Genomic DNA, 20,902 nt, shown 5'->3' on the forward strand with positions numbered 1-20,902 from the left:
GCATGTGGATGTTTTGTCTGCAAGTATGTCTGTGCATGCAAAGGACAGAAAGGGACAACAGATCCCCTGAAACGGGAGTTCTAGGTTGTTGTACAGAGCTGCCGTGTGGGTGCTGGGAATCAAACCCAGGTCCTCTGAAAGACCAGCCCGTGCTTTTGATTGTTGAACTGACTGTTGGACCATCTCTTCAGCCAGCTTTCTTTTGGTTTTTTGAGACAAGGTTTCTCTGTGTAGCTTTGGAACCTGTCCTAGCACTCCCTCTGTAGATCTGTAGACCAGGCTGGCCTCGAACTCACAGAGATCCGCCTGCCTCTGCCTCCCAAGTGCTGGGATTAAAGGCGGGCACCATCACTGCCCGGCTAAGTATTCTTTTCAAGGTTGACCCCATTATAGTAGGTTGTCAGTAGTCACGTTAATGCCATGAGAGTTGTAATCAGCATCCCACTGCTAAATAACACTAGCTAAAAAAAACCATACCAGTTTCAGGCTAAGAAGGGAATTTATTCCTTTGGAATTTACTGTGATTTGGGGGAGCTGATGTGACTCTCTTCCGCTGACCAGCACTCTCAGGATGCAGGAGCTGCTATCCTAAGTTCCCCCAACAACTCTGTCCCAGTCCATCTAACATGATATCTAAATCCCATGGACCTGACATCAGAATTCTATTCCTCTCTCTTCCTTTTATCTTTTCTATGTCTTTTCTTCCCCTCTTCTCTTCCCCCACTCTGCCTTTTCAACTCCTTATAGGCCAAACATAGTAGATGCTCTATACTCCACTGTTCTTCCTTCCTCCAGCTGACAGCTCAGAGCCCCCAGGGCCTGTCCTTCCTTCTGACCATAACACTCCACCTTCCCTTCTCTGAGCATCTCCTGACACAGAAGAGGCAGTTCTGAAGGTGGCAACAGTTATCAGGTGCCTGGTCCCTGGGAGGCACTCTGCATGACAGAGTTCTGCTTTCATAGGGATGGGAATGTTCTGGATCCAGAACATTCCTGCGGCATCTCTTGAGTTTGCTCTGACTGTATGAGGTCACATCCCAGTCCCAGTGTTTTCTGCCCATCTCACACCTCCGCCCAGCGTGCTGTTCTGAATGGAAGAGCTAGTGGGGTGCTGTGGGAAGGGTAGGAGAGGTGAGAGCATCTGGCCTGGGTGGGGCTGGGAGGAGGGCCCACGCAGAGACTGGCTGGGACTCTGTCTCACCGGTTTGGGGAGCCAGCTGGCTGGGCAATGGGAGAGGCTCGCATTAGGGAGAAATGGGAGGTGCTGGCAGCTCCCTGAGAAAGAGGAGCTGAGTGAGGCATACTGGACTAGCTAAGCGCCTGGAAGGGATTCCTAAGGGTAGCTGGCTAATATGCACACACACACACACACACACACACACGCACACGCACACACACACTCAAACATAGTCACACGTAAACTGAAACCCTTCAGCATTCTGGGTCCCTCTCGCCTGACTCTGTTTTCCTAATGTATCTAGCATAACTCAATTTTTGTTTTTAGACAGGTTCTTCCGAGGTAGCCCTGGCTGGTCTGGAACCTCTGCCTCCTGAGTCCTGGGATACCAACAATTTATCGAAGATCTATTGTTTACCGCCTGCCTCCAGTGGAACAGAAGTTCCGAAAGGGTGAGGTGATTGGCCTGTTTTTCTCACGATCATGTGTCTCCTACATAAAAGGTGCTGAACGTCTAGATGAATGACATGTTGTGTGTCAAACATACTTAGCCACGCATGCATATATGGACAGAAACAAATACATTGAAAGACATCTGGGTGCCAACAGGCTCCCAGCTGCCACACATACCCTCAGACACACATGCAGGCACACACACACACACACACACACACACCTTTGCCCTCTGGTACACAAGCACTTTCCATACCCACACCCAGCAGTCCAAATTCCAGAGCTGGTACTCACAGAAGCACACATCTGTGCAGACATGCTCAAGCACATCCTCCTCCCTGCACCATGTTGTGCCAGACCTAGAGGGCAGCCCCTCCCCGGAGCAAAGGGGTGGGTCACCAGACGCTGACAGCGCAACAGCCTGGGAGGGTGAGGGTGGACAGAGCCATCCTGGTACCTGGGAGCTGTCAGGAAATCACTCTCCTGTGACAGAGATGGAGGTTGGAGAGAGGCTACCAGTTCCCTATCCTGAACCCAGTTCTACCTTTAGGCCAACAGACTTGGATCAGAGCCTAGGGAAGAGTTAGATGGGATATCAGTCCTCTAGGTGACAGAAGTGTGTGGGTCCCAGGACAAGTCATCTGGCATCTGGGAGCAGGGATGTGGCAATGAGAAGCCCTTCCCTGGTCAACTCCACCCTCCATCCCAGGGGCCTCTGCCCCCTGGGAGTTAGTTGAGGTGCAGAGTAACCTTGACCCTCTGTTCCTCTTGAAAGTGCCCCTTTTGCCCCTAACTCCCTGCAATGGAATGGAGGTAGAAACGGTACTTAAAGGACCACATGTTTACTCCTGCCCCTCCAGACTCCTGTCCCACAGAGCCAATACAAGGTTGGACAAGTGAACTCTGATGATCTCATTGCATTTCAAGAAGTTCAAAGTCTTCAAACCACTTCCCAGGTGTGCCTCTGGTCACTGGGCTGGGGTTCCAGCAATGGCCCGACTGGGCATTCTGGGGAGATTCCAGGAAGGAAAAACATGTAGTAAATGTCTTCAGGTCCCCTCTTCATATCCATAAGCCCCTGAGACTAGAAAAATACAGACATCCCTGGTTAGACATATGAAACCACAGTCTTCTGAGGGCTGCAGGGAATACTGTGTCTTCATGCCCCCTGGTGGCAGGTCTGAGTTGCGCACAGCTAAGAGGGTGCTCTCAGTCAGATGTAGAGGGTGCTAAGGCCACAGGGTACACCAGCTGGTATTGTACAGATAAGGGAAGATGGGCGGAGGGAAGATGAACTGTACCTACACAGCTCAGTCTTGGAGACCGGCCTCAGGTGCAGTGATTCACCCAACAATAAACATTTATTGAGCACCAGAACTCCAAGCCCGTGTTCTTCACAACCCCCTCTGCAGCTCTGACAGACTGTCACCTGGCTGGTCTCAGTCCTGTAGACTCAAGCCAGAAGCTGAAAACTTCCTCAGGAGGATGTTCACCTTGGAGGCACAGAAAGGGGAAGGAGAGATCCCCAAAAGCCCACGTGGCAGCCAGCAACATGGTCACCATTCTGAGGGGCACAATAGAGTCTGGGTGGGAGCTAGGTCAACTATGTTCCTTTTAAGGTTTTTCTTTTTATTTTGAGATGGGGTCTCACTGTGTAGCCTTATCTAGCCTGGAATTGACCATGTGGGCCTTGAACTCACAAAGATACACCTGCCTCTGCATCTCAACTGCTGGGATTAAAAGCTATTTTTGTTTTGAAACAAGATCTCATCATGTAGCCTGAGCTGGCCCGCATCTCACTATGTAGTCAAGGCTGGCCTGGGACTGAGATCTGCCTGTTTCTGCCCCTTTGGGTGCTGGTGTCAAAGGCATGCACCATCACACCGGGCTACTTTATGTTTTAATAAATAGTTCTTGCTCCTGGTCCGGTATCCTGAGTTTGAGGGGAGCACCATGCCACGGCTCTTTTTTCTTTTCTTTTTGGTTTTTCGAGACAGGGTTTGTCCATGTAGGCCTGGCTGTCCTGGAACTCGCTTTGTAGACCAGCCTGGCCTCGAACCCACAGAGGTCGGCCTGCCTCTGCCTCCCAAGTGCCGGGATTAAAGCTGTGCACCACCACTCTTAAGCCAGTTCAGGCTCTGGCTCTGAAAAGGAAGGAAAGAGCAAGGAGTTAGTCGTGCCCACTCCAACAGGTGTCTGAGGACTGACCTAGCAGGAGGGTGGATCACTAACAGGTGCAACACCCTAAAGCAGCACCCACCCACACTCCATTGGCACCATAGCCCAGGGAGAACCCCTGCCTTCAGCACCCATCCCAAACTGTGTCCTTCCTCCCAATCCATTACTGACCAGCCTCGGCCTCGTCGCCCTTGGCATCCGGCTCCTGCCACCAGTCTGCATAGAGGCCCTCCTCATAGTCGCCCTCCCCTTCAAACTCGGCATCGGATGGGAGTTCTTCTGTCTCCTCCACTTTATCTGGGGGTGACTCTGTCTCCTCCAGTTCCATCTAGAGCATCCCAGGGTGGTGGGGGAGAAACTGAGTCACAGCAGGCCCACATCCATATAGGCTCCCCTTCAGATCAGAACCCTCCCAACCCCATCTTTCAGAACCCGCGCCCCCACACTTTGGTGGGTTTCCTGGTATCATCCTGAGAGGAGGTGAACAGGCAGGCCTGAAACTTCCCCAGTGCCAGCATCTAACATGAGGGCAATGTCAGAATTTGTCCTGCTGGGTCCCACTCTGACACTGCTTCCCCGAGTGACACTTGGGGCTCCACCAGCAGAGGCGGGGTGCTAGCATCATCGCGGCTTGCACCACAACCCCACCTTCGGGCCCACACCCAGTGAGAACACTGCTAGTCTGTGCATTTTGTCTCCTGGCTCTACTCCCCTGCCAGGAATGCCTTTGCAACCCTGATGGATGGGCCTGTGGATTCTGCCAAAGCCACATGTCCACTCCAGGCTGAGGCCTTCATGTATCACCCTGGCCGGTACCCACGCTAGCCTCTGCAGCTGCACAGTCTACGCCTCCCTCAAGAGAACCTCTGGGAGGCAGGCTGCTCCTCTCAGCCACTCACTGCAACCCAAGACTGACGTCTGGCAAACAGCAGACCAAAAGCGACAGCCATCGAAACTGCTACGCGTCCTGAGCATCTGCTGAGTGCCAGGTGCATACGTGGCGCTTTAAATAATCTCGTTTAATTGTTACCACAATAAAAGTCAAAGGGCATGCATGCTCCTCAGCTGATGGGTGAAGATGCAGGAGTTTGCTAAGTCACTTAAGATTGATGCTAAGGCCGGGCGGTGGCGGCGCACGCCTTTAATCCCAGCACTTGGGAGGCAGAGGCAGGCGGATCTCTGTGAGTTCGAGACCAGCCTGGTCTACAAGAGCTAGTTCCAGGACAGGCTCCAAAACCACAGAGAAACCCTGTCTCGAAAAACTAAAAAAAAAAAAAAAAAAAAGATTGATGCTAAGGCCACCCGGCTGGTAAAGGACAGAGATGGGATGAATAGCAAGCACCTAAGCCAGGCACGTGTCACAATGCAGATCCCGTTCCTGAGTTCACTGAATGTGGGGTACAGTGGATGTACCGAGGGGATGAATAAATAAGCTGCACAGCAACTCCCCCGAGAAACCCAGGCTGCCAAACCCTCACCCTGAACTGGGGCATACTATGGCTCTTCCCAGCATCATTCATTCAGCTTTTTGTCCACTGGCTCAGACTCGGTTCCTGAGAATGGGCATAATGCCAGGTGCTGTAGCAGAGCTAGGGATAATCCAGTCCCCTATCCTGGGATGCAGCTGTCAAGGAGGCCACATGGCCTTGGTGAGATGGATAAGCAGTATGAGTAACTCCAGGTTTCAGGCCAGGTAGCCATGTAGGTGACGGGGCGGGGGGAGGCAGTGTAAGCCCAGAAGAAAGCCAGGACATCCAGCAAGGATCCCTAGAGGAGCTACCATTTGAGCTGGGCCCAGGAGGGATAGGCCTGGGACAGGCAGAGAAAGAGCCGCTGGAACACTAAGATGGCGGGAAAAGGGAGGTACAGATGGGGGACAGGAAACTCCTGCTTCACAACCGTTGGGTTTGCCACACGCAGTGACCTCAGGAGAGAGCCTAGCGTGTCCCCATCATGGTCCAGCCTCTCCTGGCGAGCCACTCACCTCATCATCCGACTGAAGGTACATGTGTGTGAAGTCCAGCAACTCCCGGAGCTCGGAGGTCTGGTTGTGGTAGAGCAAGGCCTCCTGGGAGGTGGGAAAGGAGGACAGAGTGAGGTGGACCCTGCTGCCACAGGGCAGAAAGACAGGGCTCAGGGCTGGGGAAACGGATCATCTCATGGCATACTCCTAGTTCCTTGGAACACTGGATAAAGAAGGATCCTGAGGATCCCAGGAGGGAGAGCACTTCAATCCAGCAGTAATGTCTGCCACAGGCATGGAAAGTGGGGACTGGGGACAGCACCATGGGGCTCATATCTGCCAGCCTTGCCCTAAACTCCCAAGGGCTTTTCTCATTGGTTCAGGCTAACAGGCTCCTGGAAGGAAAGGCTCAAAGGACAGCACTGAGGTGCAAGCGGGCATGTGCGGACACCCATTTTTATTTTCCACATCCCAGACACTATGCTGAAGTCTAGACTCTATCCACAACCCACCTTCACTATTTCCCCTTCCTCTCCAGCCTTCCAAGGAAGCCAAGAGGTTTTTCTGTATTTTCGGTTTATTTTTTTCTAAACTAAACCACAAAACTGCACATCAGGCCAGTTCCCCACTAGAAGCAGTTCCCACCTCCCGGGGCTGGAAGTCCTCCTCTTCAAGGCCCCAGCGAGCCCGGTGGAAGCGGTAATACACCAGGTTCTGCTGCATGACACTGTCCTTGGGGTCAAAGAGCATGTAGCTAGCAGCACTGCGGGCGGCCTGGCGCACATCATTCACTGCAGGCAGGAAAAAGTAAAGGGGTGACCCTGACCTTTCCCTGTAAAGGCGATCCACTCGCCCCATCTCACTCCCACCTTTCCACCTAGCCTGTTGCCTTTACCTCCAGACACCTCCCAGAATATCGGCTGGCTCCTCACCCCGCCCAATCCAACAGGCCCCGGGTGTGGCCCTCCTACCAGGCAAGGGTGAGTCACTGACACCTCAATCATTGTCACTGCGGTTTACAGACAAGGGATTGGAGGCGCAGAGAGACGAGATAAACTGCTTGTACCTCCATCTTTGTCACTGCGGTTTAGAGACAAAGGCTTGGAGGCGCAGAGACGAGATAAACTTCTGGTGCTGATACTGTTGATGAGTGACAGCAGCTGGAGATTCAGAAGAGGTCCTTAGAGCTCTCTGTCACAGCCCTCAGGAGGAGCCGACTGCTCCCTGATCTCAGCCCCTCGGCTCACAGCTCTAGGCCCTGAAGCGTGCAACCCTGAGTTATAGGAACCCTGGACTGGCCCACTCCAGCCCCAGCTGATGTCACAACCTCTCTGGGACTCCCGAGTCACGGGGCTAATGGTCTCTTGCCCTTCAGAAACCTCAGTTTAACCTGAAGAATGGATCCAGGAACGCCACTGGTGTGGTGTTGCTGAGAGGAGAGAGAAAGGCTACATAAACCCTGAAGTGCCGAGCAGGGTTGCTAACCTTGTCTACCAGAGGGCCTCTCATTCTTCCTTGAGGCCTCACCTTCCTCATATGCCCTGCCTGGGTTCTGCCCATGTCTCCACCACCCCTAGCCTTTCATCCCCTCCCCAGAGTCTTCAGTCTGAGAGACACCTCCCCACATCTCTGGCAGACCCCATGTACTGCCCTTTGCCACACCCCCTTGTCCCCCTTCACCCAGCCCAGTCAGGAAGCTCACGTTTGTAGTAGGCAAACTGTAGGTAGTGATACATGGTGGCCACAAACTTGTCCACAAAGTAGCCACCTACGTTGGGGATGAGGTTGGTTTCACAGTCCACCTTGCACTGTAGGGACTCTGCAAAGAGATCTGGGAAGGGATGCAGCAGTCAGGAACACGGTGTGCTAATCCTGACCCCCTGTGGAGACCAAAATCTGCCTACTGGTGCCCACTTTCCTGTGCAAGAGGTACATCCTTATCAAGATCTCATGGATTAACATGTATGAAATGCTTGACATACAGTACATGATGCAGGCTGAGAAGCACTTGCTAATGCCCCCAGCCCTGTGACTTAACCCCTATCTGACACCAGAGGGAAGCCTGGGAGAAGAGCAGGTGAGCTTCAGATGAGACTGAGACCATATAGGATAATGTATGTCTGTGTGAGGGGGTTGGATCCTAAAGTTAAGACTGTTGTGAGCTGCCATGTGGTTGTTCGGAATTGAACCCAGGTCCTCAGGAAGAGTAGCCAGTGCTCTTAACTGATGAGCCATCTCGCCAGTCCCCACCTTTACCCCCTTTGAGGGGCCTTGTAGGTTAGGGGATCCAAAGACTCATTGTGATATTGCCCACAGCTGTTTCTGCACACACCGGTCTGGTGCCAATTCTGAATCTTTGTTTGTTTGTTTTTAAAGTTTTTGTTTAGAAACAGGGTCTCACTATGTAGCTCTTGCTGTTCTGGAAGTCACTATGTAGACCAGTGTTATAGAATATTACTTTAACTATGTAAAGATGTGTTATATTGTTTATGTCACAGAATATTACTTTATGTAAAGGTGTGTTACTTTCTTTGCTCCTTCCTTCCTTCCTCCTTCCTTCTAGGTTTTTCAAGACAGGGTTTCTCTGTAACTTTGGAACCTGTCCTGGAACTAGCTCTTGTAGACCAGGGTGGCCTCAAACTCACAGAGATCCGCCTGCCTCTGCCTCTGCCTCCCGAGTGCTGGGATTAAAGATGTGCGCCACCACTGCCTGGCACATTTGTTTATTTAAGATGTGTTGCTATTTTTACCTTGCTTGCCTAAAGCACCTGATTGGTCTAATCAAAAGCTGAACAGCCAATAGCTAGGTAGTAAAGGTACAGGCAGGGCTATCAGGCAGAGAGAGTAAGTAGGAGGAGAAAACAAGAGAGGAGAGAATTAAGCAGAAAGTGAGGCCAACACTCAGGACCAGACAACCAGGCAGCCCCCAGGCAGCCAGACACAGAGTAGAAACACAGAATGAAAAAAAGGTTAAAAGTACCAAGGCAAAACGTAGATGAAAAGAGACAGGTTAATTTAAGTTATAAGAGCTAGTAGGACAAGCATAAGATAAGGCTGAGCATTCATAACTAATAAGTCTCCATGTCATGATCTGGGAGTTGGTTGGTGGTCCAAAGACCAGACTGGCCTTGAACTCATAGAGATCCACCTACCTGGTTTCTCCCAAGTGCTGGCATTAAAGTCATGGGACACCAGCCCCCCCCCCTTTTTTAAGATTTATTTATTAAGCATCCAATGTACTGCTGGCAAGGAAGGCACCAGGTCTCATTACAGATGGTTGTGAGCCACCATGTGGTTGCTGGGAATTGAACTTGGGACCTCTGGAAGAGCAGCCAGTGCTCTTACCCTCTGAGCCATCTCTCCAGCCCCCCCCCCCTTTGAGACAAGATTTTTCTATATAGCCCTAACTGTCCCATAATCTGCTATGGATACCAGTATTTCTCTCATCAGACTGGAGACAGAAAAGACCTAACTCATGTGTAACTTCCGAGCACTTTGCTATATCTGCTGAATGCTGCTGCAGGTCGTAGCCCTGTGTTAGGAGGCCTGAGAAGCAGTCAGGGGCCCTGTCGGGGAAGACTACCCACGGTGGTGGTCTGAATGGGAGATACCTGCTATGGCTGGGTAGAAGTCCTTGAAGTCTACCTGCTCATGGGCCCCCTCACAGCCAGCTAGACACCGAGCAAAGACGGTCATGTACTCAGCCAGGGCCCGCTCCATGTCTTCTGTGCTGCTGCGGAAGTCTCCGCTGTTGTAGAGCTTCACAGCCCGGAGGAACACAGCCTGTAAGGAGGAGTCAAGGGAACCCCAACAGCTAGTAAGGTGTGTGTGTGTGTGTGTATGGGGGGGCGGATGTAGGAAGGAGCGCCAAGGCCAGCCAACCCTCCCACTCTCTCCACACCTCGTAGGGCTGGGCTTCTAGGTCCGTAAGGAACTCATCTCCGATATCCAGCATCCCCCTGTAGTAGTTGAGATACTTGGCGGTCAGCTCGTGCTTGGGGTTCCTCTGGAGGAAGGTGTAGGCCGCAGCCACCGCCTTCTCCAGTCGGTTCGCCTGGTGGGGGGCGTGGGGAGTGGGTCAGTGGGGCGTCGGACGCACCGCGGGCCTCACGTTCTAGGGAAACTCGACGGCGGTCCTGGCCGCGCCCACCTTGAAGTGCGCGTAGTGCAGGTACTGGTAGGGCAGGCGGCTCTGGAAGTCGCGCAGCAGTTGCCTCGGCGGATAGGGGACCTGGAAGGCAGGCAGCGTCCGCTTGCAGCGCCGCAGGCAGGCGGCGCGCTCCAGGACGTGACCGAAGAGCCGCAGCTCGCGCGCCCAGTCCTCGCCATCGCCATCGCCGTCATCGTCCGGGCCGGGCGCCGGCCGGGGCTGCGAGGCGGTGGGGCCGCTGCAGTTGGCGTGGCAGAAGGCCTCGCTGTCGCGCAGCAGCCGGTGCAGCCGCAGCGCCGCCTCCAGGTAGCGCGCGCTCTCGCGCCAGCTCTCACCCTCATACTGCTCCAGAGCGTGGCCGTAGGCCGTGGCCAGAGGCATCAGGTCCTCCGGAGGGAAGCCTCGGAAGCTGTACTTCTCGTACTGCGCGCCCGCGCTGCCCAGCAGCAGCCACAGCAACCCCCACGCCGGGCGAGCCATGCCCGCGCCGCGCCGCTCCGCGCCCCGAGGCTCCCAGAGCAGCCGGAGGACCGACGGGCTTCAGCACCCCCACCCCCACCCCTCGGAGCTTCTCCTGGGTCTTAGCGCCGGCCCGGGCTAGAGCAAGGAGGTTGGGACACCCGTCTCTTTCGGATGGTCAGTTGTCGCTCTAGTCCGCTACGTGGGCTGGACTTGCAACGCTTACCCCGCCCCGCCCTCTCCGCGGACCCGGGTGGGTGGGGCTATATTTCACGCCCAGAAAGCCCCTCCCCACCGACAGTGTCCCCCACCTTAAGTGCCACCTCTCTTTGCTTTGCCTACGCTCTGGGTAAAGCCCCAGAATCCGGTCTTTTCTCCAGAGCTCCCTTTGTACCCTCTAGGTGGCCCCACAAACACCCGCTCCGGCGTCGAGGGGCAACAACTCGTGTTAGCCCCGCACACCTGGCACTGACACTACCAGCCTCCCTACTGAGCTCGATCCCTGCGTCTTTCTAGCGGTCTGGCTTTTGCAGGACAAAGCTGCCTTTCACCTAGAAAGCACTCCCTCTCTCCACTCCCGGGAAGAGAGCTGGAGGGGGAAGGACTGAAATATCCTTCAGATTAAGTTCTCACCTGCCACCAAAAGGGGCCTAGATTTGGGGAGCCAGGAAAGGCTAGAGATTCCTCCAACCAGCTTTAGGACCCAGAGGCTCAGGACAAAACTTTTTTTTCTTTTGGAAGTCCATTCTGACTTCTCATCTTTCCCGAGCCTCCCTCTGGGCCAGGCCCGAAGTTTTGCCGGGGGGTGGGGGGGGGGGGAGACACGACTCAGAGATCTTTGTGGCAAATTCCTGGGACTCCAGAGACTCTCAACCTGGACCCCTCCTCCTAGTCCACCACAATCATCACCCCACCCGGCCAGCTCAGTCTCCCCAGCCCCCATTCCACGTGGACCAGCCAGGGCGGGGTGGGGAGAGAGGACAGGAAGGGGGGGGAGTCAGCTCTGAGGAGGGGGAAGGAGGCTGGCGGCTGGCGACTGGCGTCCGACTTCATTGCTGGCGTCCTCGATCTGGGCACCATGTTCCTTGCGGGGTCCCCCAGCCACACCCTCCGCCGGCTCCCCGTGCTGCGCTTGCTGCTGCTTCTACAGACCTTGGAGAGGGGGCTGGGCCGTGCCAGCCCCGCCGGAGCCCCCTTGGAAGATGTGGTCATCGAGAGATACCATATCCCCAGGGCCTGTCCCCGAGAGGTGCAGATGGGGGATTTCGTGCGTTACCACTACAATGGCACTTTCGAAGATGGGAAGAAGTTTGACTCTAGGTAAGATGTTGGGCACCCCCAGGCTCACCACCACTTTTCTGGGCTTCCAGGGAATGTAGCCCCTTGTCAGCTTTGCTTTCCTGTATTCCTCCCATAACCCCTAGTCTCAAACAGCAAGCACCCCGGGAAGTGCATCCCTAAGAATGTTCCCTGTCTTCGGTATCAAATCTTCAACTCCTGAAAGACACAAACACAGGCACACATTCCCAATCCACCAGAATATTTGGTGCTCCGTTTCCGCATTCATTTACCAGTACCTTATTTAAAGACATGAGCCGTACCCTGGTACTTAGTCTTGGGGAGAAAAGAGGCACTTCATACTACATGTGAAGGCTGGGATGTTGGTCAACCTGGGGCCACCTGCCTTTCCGCACACCCTGGCACCCTGTCTACCTCTACCTCCAGTTTTCTATGCCTTTATGTTTGGAGACTACAGAAGTGGCCTTCTCTTGAGGGACCCCAGAGCAGCCAGGGAAGGCCTTAAGCACAGTGGGAGTTATAATTTGGGGACAGGCTGTAGCTGGTGCTGTGACCAACTGTCCACGTGTTACAAGGTCTGACATGCCACCCTGAGGACCTCCTTGCCACCTTCTCCGAGTCTTGGCACTCGGAGAAGTTCCTCCATCTTAGCTTTAGCAGCCAACACTGGACTGAGTTGCCAGCCTTGGCTTGATGGACAGGCTTTTCTATTCTGACCCAGGCCCTTGGCCAGGCAGGCAGGCAGATCCCCTTTGGTTGTGGGGGACGGAGTGTGGCAGCCTCTTTCTAGCTGTAGGTAGGGTAAACGTCAGGCCCTCTCACATTTGAAACTCTGCACCATAAAGAAGAGTCACCCTTCAGTCTCTTCTGTGAAATACACAACTCAGCCCACAAGCAATTAGCGGTCATGACCTTGTGGGGAGAGTGTATACTGGATGAGAATACTATCTTCATAGTGTAAGACCCTGGTTCACATTCAGGCTGTGACAGAGGAGGAGGAGGAATTTGTCTTCTTCGCGTTCCTTGTCTGAAACATGGGATGGGACCAGCACCTACCTCCTAAGGGTGCAAATGAAGAAGATGAATGACAGTGGCTTCCACGGTGCCTGCAGACCCCCAGTGGGCTCAGGACATACTGGCCTGGATTCTGGGAAGAACCATAAGCCTGATGATTTTTTTTTTTTTTAGTTTTTCGAGACAGGGTTTCTCTGTAGCTTTGGAGCCTGTCCTGGCACTAGCTCTTGTAGACCAGGCTGGCCTCGAACTCACAGAGATCCGCCTGCCTCTGCCTCCCGAGTGCTGAGATTAAAGGCGTGCGCCACCACGGCCCGGCGAGACCCTGTTTTGAAAACAAACAAAACAAAACAAAAAAAAACTACACTGTGGGCAAAGTGGGGAATAGAGAGAGCTTGGGAGTATCTTCCCTGGTAGGAACTTCTTTTTGTTTTGTGTTTTGAGACAGGGTTTCTTTGGGTAGCCTTGGCTGTTTAGCCACTTAGATTAGGCTGGCCTCCAAATAGAGATCCTCCTGCCTCTGCCTCCAGAATGATGTGATCAAAGGCATGTGCCCACCACAACCTGGCTTGGTGGAACTTTTTTTTTTTAAAGATTTATTTATTATGTTCTGCCTTCACGCCAGAAGAGGGCAGCAGATCTCCTTTCAGATGGTTGTGAGCCACCATGTGGTTGCTGAGACTTGAACTCAAGACCTCTGAAAGAGCAGTCAGTGCTCTTAACCTCTGAGCCATCTCTCCAGCTCATGGTGGGGACTTGTTTTGTTTTGTTTTGTTTTTCCAAGACAGGGTTTCTCTGTATAGCCCTGGCAGTCCTGGAACTCTCTGTATAGATCCAGTTGACCTCCAACTCAGAGATTTGCCTGCCTCTGCCTCCCAAGTACTGGGATTAAAGGCATGCACCGCCACCGCCTGGCTGGGTCCAGTTTTTAAGTGTTGAAATTAGAAAACTTTTTAGCTCTTGGCTACCTTAAACCAAAATAGAATCTCCTGGGGCTGGAGAGATGGCTCAGTAGCTAAGAGCACTTGTTTTTGCAGAGGACCTGGGTTTGGTTCCCTGAACTCTAAGGTGGCTCATAACCATCTGTAACTCCAGTGGGATCTCTGACCTCCATAGATACCAGACAGGACATGTACATGGTGCACAGACACACAGACAACACACTCAAATACATCAAGTAAATCTAAACAAATTAATATCCCATTTTGGGGGCCGAGAGTAGTAGAGTGCTTGCCTAGCATGCGTGAAGCCCTGGGGTCCCCAGAACCATGTCAACCAGGTATGGTGGCATACACCTGTAATTCCAGCCTTCAGGAGGCAAAGACAGGAAGACCCGAAGTTCAAGGTCATCCTTGACTACGGAGAGAGTTCCAGACCAGCCAGGACTACAAATGACACCTGTCTCAAAGAGCAGGGGTGGGAGTAACTGGAGAGATGGCTCAATAGTTAAGGGCACTAGCTGTACAATCATCGCAAGGATTAGCACCCATATGAGAAACTGAACGTCGTGTGCATACCTAGCGTCACTGTGAGACCCTCAAAAGAGTAGCCGTAGGGTGATAGATGAGGACACCCAGTGCCCTGTGGGGGCCTCTGCATAGGCGCACACACAGACATACATACATCATCAAATCTCTCTTTCTTTCTTTCTTTATTTTTTTTTTTTTTGGTTTTTCGAGACAGGGTTTCTCTGTGGCTTTGGAGCCTGTCCTGGAACTAGCTCTGTAGACCAGGCTGGTCTCGAACTCACAGAGATCCGCCTGCCTCTGCCTCCCGAGTGCTGGGATTAAAGGCGTGCGCCACCACCGCCCGGCTCTCTCTTTCTTTAAAGAAAAGAACTCTCTCTTTACTTCTGAAAGGAAATACAAGCCAGGGTAAGTTTAGAACGGGCTTTCTTCCAAGGAAGGCTGCTTTTTATCTCACCTCTGGCCACTTCTGCTTTCTGTTCCTTATAGACTGGGTGCTTAGTAGCAGAAACTAGGAGCTGTGACAAAGTCAGGTCTGTTTTTCTCTTACAAAACAAAACCAAAACCTGGGCGTGTTGGCTCAGGCCTTTAATCCAGGCACTTGGGGAAGCAGAGGCAGGCTCATCTCTGAGTTCAAGGCCAGCCTGATCTACAAAGGGAGTTCCAGGACAGCCAGGGCTACACAAAGAAACACTGTCTCAAAAGACAAACAAAGAATAAGAACAGTTGGGATATATCTCAGCATCCTAGATCCTGTGAGGCCCTAGATTTTGTTCCCAGTATCAGAAAAAGAAAACCTGAAAACAATAATGCCCTCATGGGGAGAAAATTCAGCAAAATAACGAAATAAAGTGTCGAGCACTTACTTTGACACATTGTAAGTGCTCAACAAATACTCCTTTGTCCTCTGAGCTGCTATCAGAAGGAGCAGTAAGTAACAGGCAGGCTTATCTGCTCCACCCCACCCTCCTTTCAGGGGAGTAAAAGCTTCTGGCCTTCTCTGGGACTTCTCTCTTGTAACAGCCTGTTCTTGGTGATGATGATGATGGTGATGATGATGATGACGACAGTTTTGCTATGTAGCCCTGACTGTCTTGGAACTCCTTATTTGGGCCACGCTGGCCTTGAACTCACCGAGATCATTCGCTTCTGCTTCCAAGGTGCTGGGGTTAAAAGTGCGCACCCGCACCTATCCCACCTGTTACCCCAAGAGGGACAGAAGGGCTAGCCCAGGAGAGAGACTTGGAGAGGAGGCGAAGTGAGGCGTGTGTGTGTGTGCCTGCACCATGTCCTGTGTATATGTGACTGTGGGCGGAGGGTATCGTGTGGCTCCGTGCATGCTCATCTGTCCCTTTACTCCCCCAGCTATGACCGCAACACCCTGGTGGCCATCGTTGTGGGTGTAGGCCGCCTCATCACTGGCATGGACAGAGGTCTCATGGGCATGTGTGTCAATGAGCGCCGCCGCCTCATTGTGCCTCCCCACCTGGGCTACGGCAGCATTGGTGTGGGTAAGGAAGTCAGGAGATGGGAGATGGGGACAGGAGGCAGGAATAGACAGAAGGGTAAAACTCAGAGGGGCTGAGTGAGTTGGCCAAGGCCACACTGCAGGCAGTCTGATTGGGAGGGAATACGGCCATCGTTTCACTTTGGGATGAACGGAGCAGGATGCAGAGCCCTGAGTGGGGTCACAGCTTGCCCAGGAAGGATGGTAGCTGGTACAGCAGATGGTGTAGGGGAACTGAGGAGTGCACCTCTCACGCCTGCACCTGGGCTGGCGACTTCTGTAAACTTGGCCTTCGCTGCTTCCCCGCAGCGGGCCTCATTCCCCCTGACGCCACCCTCTATTTTGACGTGGTCCTGCTGGATGTGTGGAACAAGGCGGACACGGTGCAAGTGACCATCCTCCTGCGGCCCCCTCACTGCCCCCGAATGGTGCAGAACAGCGACTTTGTGCGCTACCACTACAACGGCACCCTGCTCGATGGCACCGCCTTTGACAACAGGTAGAACCTGGGGGGAGTCCTAAAGGCTGGGACCTTGAGCAAGAGAAGGGAGCCCTGGTCCGCTCTGCCTCCCTCGCCTCCAGCCACGGGGTCTCTGTCTTATTCTCGGCAGCTACAGTCGGGGAGGCACGTACGACACCTACATCGGCTCGGGTTGGCTGATTAAAGGCATGGACCAAGGACTGCTGGGCATGTGTCCTGGAGAGAAAAGAAAGATCATTATTCCTCCCTTCCTGGCTTACGGGGAGAAAGGCTACGGTAAGGCAAGGACACGGGAGTTAAAACTAGGGCTCTATCTACATAGAGGTGTTCAGATTGTGTACTGTCCAAGGACATCCGGCCAGGGAGGCGAGTGGTGATGAGATCTCCCTCCCTAGACAGAATTGCTTTATTCTGATTCACACAAAGGCTAGTTATGGGTTGGTGGATAGCTCTGGCGACAACGGAAGGAGGAGGACATAGGAGCACTGAGTAGGTCTTCTTTGCATGAGACCCCTTACTGAGCCTGGGTTTGCTCCCCGCTTGTATGGTTCAAGCCCTGTGCCCTCCCCAGGGACTGTGATACCCCCGCAGGCCTCCCTGGTCTTCAATGTCCTGCTGATTGATGTCCACAACCCAAAGGACACAGTCCAGCTGGAGACGCTGGAGCTGCCCCAGGGCTGTGTCCGGCGAGCGGTGGCAGGGGACTTTATGCGTTACCACTACAATGGCTCTTTAATGGATGGTACCCTCTTTGATTCCAGGTCAGAAGGTGTCCTGAGGTGGGAGGGTGGGGGCTTAGGGGTACTCTGAAGGGCTGGAGCCTGGAAGGGATGGGGCCCCTTTGACTCCCTCCCCACCCCTTCCCCTCTGTTGCAGCTACTCCCGCAACCACACCTACAATACCTATGTTGGGCAGGGTTACATCATCCCTGGGATGGACCAGGGGCTGCAGGGCGCATGCATAGGGGAGCGAAGGAAGATTACCGTGCCCCCTCACCTTGCCTACGGGGAGAATGGAACAGGTAGGGTTTGGTCCCCTGGCCACCCCTCGGCTCCTCTGAAGTGTGCCCCTAGGAGTGCTGTTCCTCCCATTGCCCAAGCGTGTACAGCTTCTCCTTAGTCACCCGTCGGATCTCTACCATGCGGACTTGATCCTGCTCCTCCAAGGCAGGCCTCGTTCAACATTCTGTAGTGGAGAAAGGCAGCCAACACCTACGTCTGGGGACAGAGCATGGTTAAGAATGAACAGTATCACTGAGCAAAGGGGATATTAGAGATTCTGGGAGCCTCAGGCCCCTCGCTGATGTGCTGGGCACCACTCACAGGAGGGTCACTGGGAGCTTGCTTGAAAGTTGTCAGGGGGAAAAGAGTTTCCCTGCCTCTCTGTCCCATCACTCCAACAGCAAGAAATAGGAAGCACTCATTCTGGAACATGTCATCTGACCTCCCTGAGACTGGGAAGGGGTGGCCAGCCTGGGCCCCATGCAGCCCTCGCCCAGAGCCCTGAGCTAACCGTGCCCCATCTGGCCTTAGGAGACAAGATCCCTGGCTCGGCCGTGCTCATCTTTGACGTGCATGTCATCGACTTCCACAACCCTGCAGATCCTGTGGAAATCAAGACACTCTTCCGGCCACCTGAGGGCTGCAATGAGACATCCAAGACTGGGGACTTCATTCGCTACCATTACAACTGTTCTCTTCTGGATGGCACCAGGCTCTTCTCTTCGTGGGTTCTTGGGCAGGGCCAGGGCTAGGCAGGTGGTGGGCTCAGGTAGAGGTGAACTTCTGATAGCTGGGTCTCACGGTCTCTCAGTTCCTCCCCAAGTCCCCATTTGAGTGAGCCTCAGGGAACCATGGCTATGAAATACAGGGCTAAGGGCAGGGGAGTGAAGCTGGAGAAAGAGAATTATCACCTCACCGGGATGGAGAAATTGAACAAGATGAGCGCTCAGACACCCCTGCTGCTAACCTGGGAATCCACTCTCCCCACAGCTACGACTATGAGGCCCCTCAAGAGGCCACCCTTGGCAATAACAAAGTGATTGAAGGTCTGGACAGGGGCCTGCAGGGCATGTGTGTGGGAGAGAGGAGGCAGCTCATTGTGCCTCCACATCTGGCCCACGGGGAGAGTGGAGGTGAGCAACAGTGGCCTGGATCCCGTTAGTCCCAGATTCCCTACCCATCTCAGGTCTTGGCGGCTGGAGTGGGGGGACCAGGGAAACTTATAGGATAGTTCCTAAACATCCCACGTCCCTTCCATGAGCCTGTGTAAGGCTCAGTGCCAGGCCTCACCAGCACCTTGTTCTCTTTTTCCTCCCTCTCTCTAGCCCGGGGTGTCCCGGGCAGTGCTGTCCTGCTATTTGAGGTGGAGCTGTTATCGCGAGAGGACGGCCTGCCCACAGGTTACCTGTTTGTGTGGCACCAGGATCCTCCTGCCAGCCTGTTTGAAGACATGGATCTCAATAAAGATGGAGAGGTGCCCGCAGAAGAGGTGGGCCAGGAACTGAGTCACAGTCCTAACCTGGAAGCCAGCACGCTCACTTGCATGGCCACTGTCACTGTTCCCCTTCTGCTGAGCTTCCAGCCTCCCTTCCCCTCCTGCATACTGCATGCGCAGCCTGTCCTCACCCTACCTGGCCCCTAACTTACACCGTCCATCTCAGGCCTGGGTTCCCTGGGTACCAGGCCTGGGGAAACACTGTTGGACTCCACCTGGGGTCCCTTCCCAAGGCCCCACCCACAACCGTTGACATTGATCCTCACTGCCCCCTCTTGTCCTCTCTCCCTCTTGTCCCCTCCCTCAGTTCTCCTCCTTCATCAACGCTCAAGTGAATGAAGGCAAAGGGCGCCTCATGCCCGGGCAAGACCCTGACAAGACCATAAGAGACATGTTTCAGAACCAGGACCGAAACCAGGACGGCAAGATCACAGCCGAGGAGCTCAAGCTGAAGTCCGACGAGGACCAGGAACGGATCCATGAGGAGCTCTGAGGGCCAGAGTCTCAGTCCTGACCTCAGACGCAAAGGTCCTGCACTGGGGGACGGTGGCCATGGAACTGGCCTGCCAACAGCCCCCCTCCCTCAGTGGGGATAACTCTGTGTGAGTCACTGGATGTCACCAGAGACTGCTGTGACCTTCCCACTGGCTGCAGCTCCCAGTCCACAGCACAGACCTCTGCATTTTTCTCTTCCCACCCTACGCCTCTTCCTTAAGGTTCTTCGCGTGATAAATCCAGTTTGGGCAGGGGGCACTGGCGTGTGGTTAGGACCATTGCTGACTCCACACACCCATACCTCCCGTTCACATCACTACACTCAGCAAGGCTGAGCTCCTCGGTCCCTCCCTTTCCAAATGTGCCCTTTATTTGTACTGCCCTGCCCCATCTCCCTGTCCATGTCTGTCCCCTCTCCCTGTGTCATGGCAGCTCCCCAGGGGCATGAGTGAGGAGACCCTCCATTCTCCTGCATTAGCTCTGCCTGCTCCTCAGGAAGGGGTGGCTCCGGGCACACAGTCCTGCCACTGGGGTCAGGCCTTCTGACCTTCTCTCTTAGAGCTTTCTCTGAAGGGAAAGGTTGTGTGAGAGGAAGCCTTCTTGGGCTTCAGGGCTGTGCAGACCTGCACATGGTGCTACTTTGATGGGAGGTACGCAGAGTTCTGAACTCTCGAAGGCTAAACTGATCCGATCCCTTTGTGTCAATAAAAGGTTAGACTGAAGGCCTCAAGAAGCGTATGTGTGCACGTTCACACGTGTGTGGAAAGCAGAGATCGACATCTGGTGTGTTTGGCAATGTCTTTTTATCTTTTATTGTTAATTGGGTTTTGTTTGTTTTGTTTTTTTTTAAAGATTTATTTATTTATGTATACAGTACCCTGCCTGCAGGCCAGAAGGGGGCACCAGATCTCATTACAGATGGTTGTGAGCCACCATGTGGTTGCTGGGAATTGAACTCAGGACCTCTGGAAGAACAGTCAGTGCTCTTAACCGCTGAGCCATCTCTCCAACCCCTTTATTTGTTTTTTGAGAGGGTTTCTCTGTAGCCTTGGAGCCTATCCTGGAACTAGCTCTGTAGACCAGGCTGGTCTCGAACTCACAGAGATCTACTACCTGTGTCTGCCTCCCAAGTGCTGGGATTAAAGACATGCACCACCATCTCTCTCTCTCTCTCTCTCTCTCTCTCTCTCTCACACACACACACACACACACACACCTGGCATGGTTATAACTTGCTCTTTATTTATTTTTTCAAGACAGGGTTCTCTGTAGTTTTGGAGCCTGTCCTGGAACTTGCTCTGTAGACCAGCCTTATTATATTTTTAACTAACGTTTTTGTGTGTGTATATGTGTGTGTATGTAAGGATATTTTGCCTGCATGTATGTCTTTTGTACTACATATGTGCCTGGCACCCGCAGAGGCCACAAGAGGGTGTCGGGTCCCCTGGGACCAGAGTCACAGCCAATTGTTGTTTACCAGGTGTGTGCTGAGAACGGGTGTGTGCTGGGAACGGGTGTGTGCTGGGGACTGGTGTGTGCTGGGGACTGTGTGTGCTGGGAACTGGTGTGTGCTGGGAACTGGTGTGTGCTGGGGACTGGTGTGTGCTGGGGACTGGTGTGTGCTGAGAACGGGTGTGTGCTGGGAACTGGTGTGTGCTGGGGACTGGTGTGTGCTGGGGACTGGTGTGTGCTGGGAACTGGTGTGTGCTGGGGACTGGTGTGTGCTGGGGACTGGTGTGTGCTGGGAACTGGTGTGTGCTGGG

General features: G+C 53.6%; 2 protein-coding genes across 2 annotated transcripts; one reads left to right on the forward strand and one right to left on the reverse strand.

Moving 5' to 3' along the window:
* Window positions 1-3,250: 3,250 nt before the first annotated feature.
* On the reverse strand, window positions 3,251-10,548 carry P3h4 (prolyl 3-hydroxylase family member 4 (inactive)). Its single transcript, XM_041643788.1, has 8 exons — window positions 9,922-10,548; window positions 9,673-9,825; window positions 9,383-9,554; window positions 7,474-7,602; window positions 6,417-6,562; window positions 5,793-5,876; window positions 3,980-4,136; window positions 3,251-3,774 (listed from the first exon to the last, which is right to left on the reverse strand). Exons 1-8 carry the CDS (start codon window positions 10,399-10,401, stop codon window positions 3,752-3,754), a joined length of 1,344 nt encoding a protein of 447 aa, XP_041499722.1. The 5' UTR covers window positions 10,402-10,548; the 3' UTR covers window positions 3,251-3,751.
* Window positions 10,549-11,407: 859 nt separating this feature from the next.
* Window positions 11,408-19,856, forward strand: Fkbp10 (FKBP prolyl isomerase 10). Its single transcript, XM_041644038.1, has 10 exons — window positions 11,408-11,700; window positions 15,525-15,670; window positions 15,976-16,165; window positions 16,278-16,423; window positions 16,719-16,908; window positions 17,024-17,169; window positions 17,681-17,873; window positions 18,140-18,282; window positions 18,475-18,638; window positions 18,952-19,856. The coding sequence occupies exons 1-10, from the start codon at window positions 11,459-11,461 to the stop codon at window positions 19,135-19,137; spliced, it is 1,746 nt and encodes a 581-aa protein (XP_041499972.1). The 5' UTR covers window positions 11,408-11,458; the 3' UTR covers window positions 19,138-19,856.
* The last annotated feature ends 1,046 nt before the right edge of the window (window positions 19,857-20,902 follow it).

This window comes from Microtus oregoni, unplaced genomic scaffold (genome assembly GCF_018167655.1).
Source record: "Microtus oregoni isolate MIOR12 unplaced genomic scaffold, Mior012 000091F_ref0000469, whole genome shotgun sequence".
Taxonomy (NCBI): Eukaryota; Metazoa; Chordata; class Mammalia; order Rodentia; family Cricetidae; genus Microtus; species Microtus oregoni.